Source organism: Oncorhynchus clarkii, chromosome 21 (genome assembly GCF_045791955.1).
Source record: "Oncorhynchus clarkii lewisi isolate Uvic-CL-2024 chromosome 21, UVic_Ocla_1.0, whole genome shotgun sequence".
In the NCBI taxonomy this organism is placed as follows: Eukaryota; Metazoa; Chordata; class Actinopteri; order Salmoniformes; family Salmonidae; genus Oncorhynchus; species Oncorhynchus clarkii.
Genome location: NC_092167.1, coordinates 22,478,743 through 22,491,201, shown reverse-complemented (window position 1 = coordinate 22,491,201; position 12,459 = coordinate 22,478,743). Strand labels below are relative to the sequence as shown.

At 43.0% G+C, this 12,459-nt stretch overlaps 1 protein-coding gene across 2 annotated transcripts in view; it reads right to left on the bottom strand.

Moving 5' to 3' along the window:
• The window catches only part of LOC139378765 (TBC1 domain family member 22B-like), a 194,812-nt gene that overhangs the window by 90,787 nt on the left and 91,566 nt on the right, over positions 1-12,459 (bottom strand). For both annotated transcript variants that reach the window (XM_071121251.1, XM_071121252.1), the window contains exon 10: positions 10,086-10,192. In XM_071121251.1, the coding sequence (XP_070977352.1) occupies positions 10,086-10,192 (107 nt within the window). The remainder of the gene's footprint in view (positions 1-10,085; positions 10,193-12,459) is intronic.

The following is a 12,459-nucleotide window of genomic DNA, read 5'->3' as shown; positions in this document are numbered from 1 at the left end:
CAAAGGTTTTTGGAGATTACATTAACTTTTAGACTAATACATGGCTATTAGTGGGTATTACAGTATATTTAGAGTTGGTTTAACAGTAAAATATAACAGCTTAATTGTCTACCCAAAATGCATGACCCACTGGATTAGTTTGCAAATTAGAATATCTTGAAACATGAATAGATATGATTTTTTTTTATTATTGAATACCATCTCAGTAGTCGATTACACGTTTTAATAAAGAACTGAATAACTTTATAAGATGATAAAATGTTGCTCTATCACGTGACGCTGCGAAGAAAAATGGGTGCAACCAAATTATGGACTGGTGCCACCAACTGAAAATGTTTGGAGCCTTGTTCTCCCTCTCCTTTACTCTCATTCTCCCCCTCTCCCTGGCTCTGGCTCTTCTCCATGTCTCCCCCGCCTCCTCCTGGGCACAGTTGAATGAATCTAATTGGCAGGGGTGCGCTAGGGTGAGATATTCCCCCAAACAAAGACTGGCATCACCCTTCCCTGGGCTCCAACCACAGCCACCCCCACACACACCACACACACAGGAGCAAGCTGAACCCGGGCAGAAGCTATGAGTCACGGTTCATTTTAAACATCCCGGAGCAGTAATAACAGGATAGCAAACCACTGCACCTCTCACTACATCGCCTCAACACCGGCTACACCAGCAGGCTGCACCAGCCTCCCACAGCAGGGACCCTTTAGCTCACAGCTAAACCAGCAGATAGTCAAGTGAGTGCCTGTGTGTGGTCTCTCCAGTTGCTTGTGAGACAGACATTACACAAACCTTGCTCTTAATCCACCGCTCTAGCTATGTCAGGGATGGGCCTCCTTTTGAAGGACCAATTCCCCCCAGGTCTCAACTTACTGTTGCGAGTTCGAATAGTACAATACACAAGGTGCAATGTAAACATTTATTTGTGCGTCAACAGTTTCTCTCTTGTTATGTCAGTCACTGATAGTCAGCCAATTAGCCCATGTCAGCAAAAGTATTTTAGATTGCCAAATCATACTGAACAAAAATATAAACATGATATATAATATCATAATGTAAAAGTAAAAGTTCCCAGAAATTTGCCATATGCACAAAAAGCTTCTCCTGGCTAGTGAGCATTTATCCTTTGCCAAGATAATAATCCATCCACCTGACATCTGTAGCATTTCAAGAAGCAGATTAAACTGCATGGTTATTACACAGGTGCACCTTGTGCTGGAGACAATAAAAAAGGCCACTCTAAAATGTACAGTTTTGTCACACAACACAATGCCACAAGAGGGAGTGTGAAATTGGCATGTTGACTGCAGGAATGTCCACCATACATACATTCTTCTCACTTTGCCCCCACAACATGATGCTGCCACCCCTGTGCTTCACGGTTGGGATGGTGTTCTTCGGCTTGCAAGCCTCCCCCCTTTTCCTCCAAACATAACGATGGTCGTTATGGCCAAACAGTTCTATTTTTGTTTCATCAGACCAGAAGACATTTCTCCAAAAAGTACGATCTTTGTCCCCATGTGCAGTTGCAAACTGTAGTCTGGTTTTTTAATGGCGGTTGTGGAGCAGTGGCTTCTTCCTTGCTGAGCAGCCTTTCAAGTTATGTCGATATAGGACTCTTTTTAACGTGGATATAGATGCTTTTGTACCTATTTCCTCCAGCATCTTCACAAGGTCCTTTGCTGTTGTTCTGGGAATGATTTTCACTTTTCGCACCAAAGAAGGTTAATCTCTAGGAGACAGAATGCGTCTCCTTCCTGAGCGGTATGACGGCTGCGTGGTCCCATGGTGTTTATACTTGTGTACTATTGTTTGTACAGATGAACGTGGTCCCTTCAGGCGTTTGGAAATTGCTCCCAAGGATGAACCAGATTTGTGGAGGTCTGGTTGATTTCTTTTGACTTTCCCATGATGTCAAGCAAAGTGGCACTGAGTTTGAAGGTAGGCCTTGAAATACATCCATAGGTACACCTCCAATTGACTCAAATTATGTCAGTTAGCCTATCAGAAGGTACTAAAGCCATGACTTCATTTTCTGGAATTTTCCAAGCTGTTTAAAGGCACAGTCAACTTAGTGTATGTAAATGTCTGACTCACTGGAATTGTGATACAGTGAATTATAAGTGAAATAATCTGTCTGGAAAAATGACTTGTGTCATGCACAAAGTAGATGTCCTAACCGACTTGCCAAAACTATAGTTTGTTAACAAGAAATTTGTGGAGTGGTCAAAATGACTCCAACCTAAGTGTATGTAAACTTCTGACTTCAACTGAATATACAGGTGATTAAAACCACAATTTAATGGCATTGTAGCAGCCATATTGAATTTTGTACACCATAATGGATTTGGAGTCAAACGGATTTTGAGCCTAACATGCCGCTTGCATAGCGTGCGTTACAAAATAAATGTAAATTTAAACATACATGTTATTCAATTATTGCACCCCCATTATTGCACAAAGTAAATGTCCTAACCGACTTGCCAAAACTATAGTTTGTTACCAAGACATTTGTGGAGTGGTTGAAAAACAAGTTTTAATGACTCCAACCTATATGTATGGAAACTTCTGACTTCAACTGTAGATATTACTGATTAAAACTCAGCAAAATAAGAAATGTCCTCTCACTGTCAACTGTGTCCAACCTTGTTGAGGATGGCTCATTGTCAGGCTCAAAAAGCCTCAAATTTGTCCGGATGGCCACCAATTTTTCAACCCTGTTGCGTGCTTTGGTGTGTGTGCTCCCCTAAAAAGGTCCAGTTGCGCTCTGAGGCGGCTTATGTTGGTGGGATTTGGAGGATGATGGAGGCAACAGGGGAAAAAGCATCAGATCCACAAAGTCCCTTCCACCAGGTGGGTGATGAGATACTATATGTTGGCACAATTGCCATATTGCATCTCCATCCCAAAGCCCTTGCTTGGAAGTGTACTTCGCCAGACTGCCAAGAACCTTGCCCTCATCCAATCCAAGGTGACGAGACACAGTAGTGATGACACCATAGGCTTTGTTGATCTCTGCACCAGACAGGATGCTCTTGCCATACTTGGGGTCCAACATGGACACTGTGGCATGTATGGGCTTCAGGCAGAGGTCTTCACATTTCCTTCATGTTTCCTCTGCTTGGAGGAACAGTGAAGAGGGCAGGGCAGTACGGATTTCTTTGCTTACATCTGCAAGCAGAGTCTGAACATCAGACAGGAAGTCTCCCTCAATCCGTGCAATGGCTAACGCTATAGGTTTCAGGAGTTTCGGGCTGTTTACCACTCTCTCCCAAAATAATCCAGGAGGATCCTCTTGATGGGGCTGTCCATATCGGCAGGCTGTGATAAGGCCATTTCTTGGAATGACATCTTCCCCTCCAGGAGACTGTCAAACATGATGACAACACCACCCCGAACGGGTGTTGATGGGCAGCTTCAATGTGGTGCTCTAATTCTTCTCACTTTGCTTGGGGAGGTAGATCGCTGCTATAAAAATACATAAGCGCAACACATTCGGCAGAAAATAGCTTCATTTTCAACAGATGACAACAGAAGTGCAACGCTATTTGGCTGGCAGCCACACAAGTAAATGAGCTAATGATGAAAAGGCAAGGGTTTTTTTTGTTGCAAAAATGATGTATGGTCATCCTGTTTCTAATGTTTTTAATAGAAAGAATGTAGCCAGATACACTTCCTAATGTTTTGTTTAAAGTTAATCTTGCATTTAACTGGAGAAAGGTGGGCTGGCTACACTGAGAAAAGTACTGGAGAAAAGTAGCTACACATCAGTTAGAGCGCTGTCTGCTGATAGAATGCCCGTTCATGAATGAATTCTCATCCTCGTGGAGAAGTGCAACTGAAGCACAACATTTGTGTGATGCCGAGCAGAAATTACAATACGAAGAATTTTAGATCTGCGTTTAAAAAACGCAGCAAGATATTTCTTGTGTGTTTATTTATTTATTTCCTGCGTGACAAAAGCTGAATTCTGCATTAACTAGCAAGTGAAACTTAGGGGTCACGTTAGCAAGTAAGTTGCTGATTTAATAAGGTGACGGAGCCTCATATTGTGTTAGCTTTCTGCTGTGTTTGCAAAGTCAAAGCCCTTTGGATGCGATATCTGTATAACTGCCGTTGCCATCTTGACAAAGACACAGCGTGCACACATGCTGCTCAAGAGCCAGTAATGTTCTTCCTTCAGACAAGCATGCGTCAAAACTTTGTTCATTTTTAATGTCTCTTGTTCATATTCGCTTGTAAATGTCCAAACTCACAAAAAATATAATTTGGTAGCTTCTATGTACAAACCTATGTACAAATTTATGAGCTGGATTGCCTGTCTTTACAATTCTTTCTTTTTGTTTGCACTCGTTAGCATATTTAGCTAGCAGCCACCATGAAAATTTGATATTACTTGTGTATTAATCCATTAATACTGTAAATCCCGGGGTGAGAGAAGGACGGTATGAAGATATGGAAATCTGGATACCGCCCAACCCTAGTGTGTGGGGCTAGCTAGCCAGTGTTTAACCTCTTTGTATGTTTGAGTGTCTGTCTGCATCTAGTTAAGTAGTGCAGCAGATTACTGAAAAAATTGTAAACAGCTAATCCAGACAGACAAGAAGATTTCGGAAAGACTGAGACAACAGAACAAATGGCACTTTAAACAACCATGTAAAACTAGACGCCAATACTAGTTTTATAACACAACAGAAAAGCTCAATTAAAAAGAAGGCCATTGTAACGACAAGTAACCTAGTTGCTGGAAAATCATTTAAGCTCCATTTAAAGTTCAAGCTGAGAGGAATTTATTAATATATTATGGAAAGAAAAGCCTTTTCTATTCCAGATCTGATACTACTCTCACAGTGGCTTTCACAGTGTTTTATACCACTAATCTCTAGGGGCTCTGAGGTAAATGCTTCCAATTTCCTTCTCTGTTAAGTTAGCTATAGAGCACGTTAAAAATAGGCTATATAAACAAGTGGCTCATTAATATCACTGAATGTGTTTTAGCGACAAGGCCCCATAAGGGACCTATTTATTTAGGAGATTTAATAAAAGCGTGCTTCGGCTCCTTTGTCCCAGCGTAAATGCTACTACATTCTGTCGACAGCAGCAGTTCCTACAGGAGCACCAGAGAGAGGGTGTGCGTGTGCATGTGTGTGTGTGTCTGTGTGTGGTTCCTGTGACCTTGTCTATATCTAATTATGTGTGTGTGGCAGAGAGGGGTAGGGGCACGTCATTTTGCCCCTAATGGTTTCTAAACAGTCTTTACGGGCCTGAACACCTCTAGCACCTTAATTAGCTAGTTTGTTATCCATCCTGTCCCAGCCGTTAACTTATTCTCTCTGATACCCACTACTACAATAGCCACAGAGGAGACGGGGAGTGCAGGGGTTAAATAGCAGAGGAGTGGGGGGTCTAGAAAGCCATTACCCTCTTTGGGTGCGGATGTTTTATAGGGTGTTTTCAAAGGATGTATGTCAGTTCTTTTGTCTTGCTACTGAATACAATTACATTATCAATTCCTAGAGAAAATCCAAGTGTTTGTAGGTGAGTGCACTTCACTAGAGCACCTTTATTGGTCTTTTGGTCAAATAAACACCAACTAAAAGACTCCAACTCTGATAACCAGCTTCACAAGCAAGCTGTGTGGCCCCTTCCCTCCCTGAGAGAGCTGCTCTCCTCTCTATGACACCATACATCTGTTTACAGATCACCTAGCCGTGCTAATCAGAGATGGGGTCTCCCAGGGCCCAACACAGGGGTCCGAGGTCGGCGTTAAGCAAACGGCAGCGTGGTGCCGTGTCCCGCTTCGGCGAATCACAGGGGTTTAGGCTGCACCGCTCACATTTCAGTCATCAAAACTCAACATCTGGTGATGTGTGTGAGTGTACCCACAGCTGTGTGAGTTCACCGTGTGTGTGTGTGTGTGTGTGTGTGTGTGTGTGTGTGTGTGTGTGTGTGTGTGTGTGTGTGTGTGTGTGAGAGAGAGAGGAGTGGTCTTGTTGTGTCGTTGATTGAGTGCCATACGAAGAGCCTCTAGGGAGCAGAATCAAAGCCTGTAAAGTCTCTCCATCTGTCTCTAAACCTAATGCTCAACATAAACAGCAAGGATTAAAGAAATGCATGTTAGCTTCCACACAGGTCATTGTGACATGTAAACGGCATCAAGTGGTGCGGGAGACTAATAGAAGAACAGCTAAACAGAAGATGAGGTTAGTTAGCTAGTCTCATGCTTGATTCTGATGCATGCTGGTGCAAAATGAAAGAGAATATGACAAGTGATACACATTGAGTATTGTACATTGCTATATGAAGCAGTGTTTTTGTGGTGTACTGCCTTCAGGGCAGAAAGCTGTAGAAAGCTGTCTGAAAGCTGGATGTTATTGTGAATTTTACTTTAGAGTTTTTAGGAAACCAAGATTTCAATAATAGCAGTCTGCTTTCTATACTAGGAGCAATGCCATCTAGTGTTGTTAGCCTCATTGAGGCTGCATCGCAAATGGCACCCTATTTCCTATATAGTTCACGTCTTGGTCAAAAGTAGTGCACTATGTAGGGACTAGGGTGCCATATGGGACACATCCTTAGTGGTGTTAGCCATCCTTTGTATTGTCCTTGAATGTCCAAAGATCAAGGTCAAAAAAGCAATTTGCTGTGATACAAAATGTTGTTTACTGCTTAATACCTATTATGATATGTTCATCACGATCTTATATCATTCCGTGGAGATGTAAGAATGCTATGGTGTCAGATAATCTTCAAAGTAAGCATTCCTTTCTACTGCAATAATCAGAGGCAGTCCCTGTCTCTCTCTCTCACACAGACACAGCCCCACACAGACACACACAAACACCTCTAAGCACTGTGTAAAAGTGAAGTACGAATATTCCTGGGTTATAACTGAGTATACTGTGAAGTTATGAAGAAAATCATAAGTGCCTGTGCGAATCAGCTTTGTACACACAAGTTACTGCGGTAATTAGGGACAAAACAGCACAAAAGGGTAGCTGGCTGGGAGTGCATCCTAATGCACTGCTACCTCTGAAGAGAGGTGAGTCACCAGCATACAAATGGCCCTCTCTGGAGTAGAGAGAGACTGGAGTGAAGGAGAGGAGAGACCGCCTTCTGAATGACAGATACAAAGAGGCCAGGAAAGACGATGAGAGGAGAGAGATGATAGAAGTAAGCGAGGTGAGAGGTGAGAGAAAGAGCGGGAGAGAGAAGAGCGAGCAAGAGAACGAGAGATACAGTATGTATATGATTGCCATAGCCTAAGAGTCATCCCATGACCATTAATTCCATGTAGTATTTACATTGTATATAACTTATAAGTAATAAATAGTGTAACCATCATGCATGTACATTTTGTTGTTTATTTATTTCCCATTCCGTCTTTTTCTTTTATAATCTTAAAAGGTATCTGTTGAAGATTACACAATACAACAGCAGTAGTGTTGTACCTGTATACATGATTATATGTACAATTATTATTACTACTCAAATGAACTGTATTTCATTATTTTTTTAAAACATATTGATGAGTAAGTTAAGAAGCTGAGAGTACCCCCTAAAACAAAATACCTGCAAAAATGGAAGATAAATAAATAAAAACAAAATAAAAATGGGCTTCTTCTATAGAAATAGGCACTGCCAACCGCTAAACTGTAGAAAACAGAATATTCAGTTGATGTTTCTATCAGTCCTAGACTACAGTGGCAACGTCTACAGTTAAAGTCGGGAGTTTACATACACTTTAGCCAAATACATTTAAACTCAGTTTTTCACAGTTCCTGACATTTAAACATAGTAAAAAGTCCCCGTTTTAGGTCAGTTAGGATCACCACTTTATTTAAAAAATGTGAAATGTCAGAATAATAGTAGAGTGATTTATTTCAGCTTTTATTTATTTCATCACATTCCCAGTGGGTCAGAAGTTTACATACACTCAATTAGCGTTTAGTAGAATTGCCTTTAAAATTGTTTAAATTGGGTCAAACATTCCAGGTTTGATTCCACAAGCTTCCCACAATAAGTTGGGTGAATTTTGGCCCATTCCTCCTGACAGAGCTGGAGTAACTAAGTCAGGTTTGTAGGTCTCCTTGCTCACACATACTTATTCAGTTCTGCCCACACATGTTCTAACTCTTATTCTAATTCTGACCCACTGAAATTGTGATACAGTGAATTATAAGTGAAATAATCTGTCTGTAAATAATTGTTGGAAAAATTACGTGTCATGCGCAAAGTGATGTCCTAACCGACTTGCCAAAACTATAGTTTGTTATCAAGAAATGTGTGGAGTGGTTGAAAACGAGTTTTAATGACTCCAACCTAAGTGTATGTAAACATCCGACTTCAACTGTATATGAACACAGCTGCCACTTCATTACAACAGTTAGTTGCAGTTCATCATAGCGCACAGAGCTATATTACTGGGTGACAATTTTAGTGCTCATCGAGGCATTCTCTACCGGAAAGTTGGCTGGCCCTCTTTGATGTCACGTAGGTTGATACATTTCTGTTTTAATTTATACTTTACTAAACTTTAGACATACTAGTTACCACACACCCGGTTTCAGGGATAACTTTGGAAATTCCTTTGGTCTCTACTGAGTTCGGTAAATGAGCTTTAAGTTCTTGCATCTTATTTAAAAAAAATTATCTTCAAAATGTTCTTAAATTTGATATTTTGGGGACTCGAGGGCAATTCAGAAAGCTGATTGAGGACCGTATCACTGATGAAAGCGTTTGTTTTTTATGACCGTGTTCTTCTTTCTGCTTGCATTTTCTATTTATGTGTGTATTTTCTGTCATGTATGTCATTCAGGGCTCATCTGTAAAAGAGACCTTGGTATGACTCCTTGATAAAAAATAAAGGTTAAGTAAATACATTTAATTATCCTCATTGTATTTACTGAAATGCTGTACATCCGATCTTGCTTTGGCAAGATCTACAAATTGTATTTCATGCCAAAAAGGCAATCTGTGTGTGTGTGTGTGTGTGAGTGAGTGAGCGAGCGAGCGAGTGAGTGAGTGAGTGAGTGAGTGAGCGAGCGAGTGAGTGAGTGCGAGAGAGAGAAAGCGCGAGAGAGAGCGCGAGAGAGAGAGCGAGAGAGAGAGCACGAGAAAGAGAGAGCGAGAGAGAGTGCGAGAGAGAGAGAGCGAGAGAGAGAGCGAGAGAAAGAGCGAGAGAGAGAGCGAGAGAGAGAGAGCGAGAGAGAGAGAGCGAGAGCGAGAGCGAGAGCGAGAGAGAGCGCGAGAGAGAGCGCGAGAGAGAGAGCGAGAGAGAGCGAGCGAGAGAGAGAGAGAGCGAGAGAGCGAGAGAGACAGAGAAAACGAGAGAGTGTACGTACTGGTTGAAGTAAATCGAATCCTCTTCCGCACCCTGGTGTAATTACACAACATTTCATCCCTAGCGAGTGTTTAGAAAAAACCACAGCGAGACAAAGCGGTGGAAGCGGGCAACACCCGGGAGCAGTGTCGGGCGTGTGGCTAGTAGCAACACTCCGCTCTGAACACACTGTTGAATGGCTGTATGGAGAATATAGCCTTGCCACCTACCTGCCTTCTTCCACTGCCTATCTAACTCTGTGTATGGGGCCATTTACATCAAGGCCAAACACACACTCGCATGCTCACACATACGGGCGCACTCACACACACACGGGGCTCTAATGTTATGGCTGTAAATCAATAAGCGACAAAGAGAGCGAGAAAGTGAGGAGGCGGACCAGTTCCCTGGGTGATATGCTCAACGCTGCCCGCCACCAGGCTGACGGGTAAAAGGCTGTATTTGGCTACGGTACAGTGCAGAAAGAGAATATGTACCACACACTCTAATTCTGAAGAGATGGAACAGAGGGGGAAGGTGGGAGGGAGCAACTAACCTACACACAGGGGAACCTATTGTGACTAAACCTGTATGCATTCATGTTTGTGGCCAAATCAACACACACACACACACACACACACACACACACACACACACACACACGCCTAACCGTTCTCTCCTGGGGCGGTGCTACACATACACAAGCGCACACACACAGGCACACAGTGAATGTAAACAGCGGAAAGGAAAGGAGAATCCATGTACCTGAATGCCGTCCAACAGCTTGCTCATGCACCAGAAACTGTCAGCCTCGATGTTCCGCAAAGTCTCCTCCTGCAAGCTGGACACATCAAAGTTCTCCACCTCCTCCTCTGTACCAAGAGAGAGAGAGAGAGAGAGAGAGAGAGAGAGAGAGAGAGAGGGTGAAAATAAGAGTGAATTGGGTCTACCAGCATCACAGCAGGGGCCTTCTATTAAACTGGGAAAAAAATAAGAGAAAGATGTTCGTGAAGAGAGCCTGGGGAGTCGCTCTCCTTGATGAAGTGTAGTGGTACAGATGGTGGTTCTCAGCGCTTCATGGAGGGTCTCTCTAACAACACCTGTTAATGTGTCAATTTCCTCTCCACCCCCATTCACACACACATTACTTACATTATAAAAATAAAAATACATGTATTTCACCTTTATTTAACCAGGTAGGCTAGTTGAGAACAAGTTCTCATTTACAACTGCCACCTGGCCAAGAATAAAGCAAAGCAGTTCGACACATACAGCAACACAGACTTACGCATGGAATAAACAAACATACAGTCAATAATACAGTAGAAAAAGTAAATAAATAGGCCATGGTGGCAAAGTAATTACAATATAACAATTAAACACTGGAGTGATTGATGTGCAGAAGATGAATGTGCAAGTAGGGATACTGGGGTGCAAAGGAGCAAGATAAATAAATACAGTATGGTTGATGAGGTAGTTGGATGGGCTATTTACAGATGGGCTATGTACATGTGCAGTGATCTGTGCGCTGCTCTGACAGCTGGTGCTTGAAGCTAGTGAGGGAGATATGAGTCTCCAGCTTCAGTGATTTTTGCAGTTCGTTCCAGTCATTGGCAGCAGAGAACTGGAAGGAAAGGCGGCCAAAGGAAGATTTGGCTTTGGGGGTGACCAGTGAGATATACCTATTGGAGCGTGTGCTATGGGTGGGTGCTGCTATGGTGACCAGCGAGCTGAGATAAGGCGAGGCTTTACCTCTACCAGTGGGTTTGGCGACGAGTATGAGGCGAAGGCCAGCCAACGGGAGCGTACAGGTAACAGTGGCGGGTAGTATATGGGGCTTTGGTGACAAAACGAATGGCACTGTGATAGACTGCATCCAATTTGTTGAGTAGAGTGTTGGAGGCTATTTTGCAAATGGCATCGCCGAAGTCGAGGATGGTCAGTTTTACGAGGGTATGTTTGGCAGCATGAGTGAAGGAGGCTTTGTTGCGAAATAGGAAGCCGATTCTAGATTTAATTTTGGATTGTAGATGTTTGATGCGAGTCTGGAAGGAGAGTTTACAGTCTAACCAGACACCTAGGTATTTGTAGTTGTCCACATATTTTAAGTCAGAACCGTCCAAAGTAGTGATGCTGGACAGGCGGGCAGGTGCGGGCAGCGATCGGTTGAAGAGCATGCATTTAGTTTTACTTGCATTTAAGAGCTGTTGGGGGTAACGGACGAAGAGATATGGCATTGAAGCTCGTCTGGAGGTTAGTTAACACAGAGTCCAAAGAAGGGCCAGAAATACACAGAATGGGGTCGTCTGCGTAGAGTTGGATCAGAGAATCGCCAGCAGCAAGAGTGACATCATGGATGTATACAGAGAAGAGAGTCGGCCTGAGAATTTAACCCTGTGGCACCCCCATAGAGACTGCCAGAGGTCCAGACAAAAGGCCCTCCGATTTGACACATTGAACTCTATCAGAGAAGTAGTTAATGAACCAGGCGAGGCAATCATTTGAGAAAGCAAGACTGTTTAGTCTGCCGATAAGAATGGGGTGATTGACAGAGTCGAAAGCCTTGGCCAGGTCGATGAATACAGCTGCACAGTAATGTCTCTTATCGATGGCGGTTCTGATATCGTTTAGGACATGCGTGGCTGAGGTGCACCCATGACCAGCTCTGAAACCAGATTGCATAGCGGAGAAGGTACGGTGGGATTCAAAATGGTTGGTAATCTGTTTGTTAACTTGGCTTTCGAAGACCTTAGAAAGGCAGGGTAAGAAAGATATACGTCTGTAGCAGTTTGGGTCTAGAGTGTCTCCACCTTTGAAGAGGGGGATGATCGCGGCAGCTTTCCAATGTTTGGGAATCTCAGACGACACGAAAGAGAGGTTGAACAGGCTAGTAATAGGGGTTGCAACAATTTTGGTAGATCATTTTAGAAAGAGAGGGTCCAGATCGTCTAGCCCGGCTGATTTGAAGGGGCTAGATTTTGCAGCTCTTTCAGAACATCAGCTATCTGGATTTGGGTGAAGGAGAAATGGGGGAGGCTTGGGCGAGTTGCTGTGGTTATGCAGACTGATGCTTCTTACTACATCTACAACCACAGTCATTCAACTACATCTACTCTCCACAGTCATTCAAATATACAGC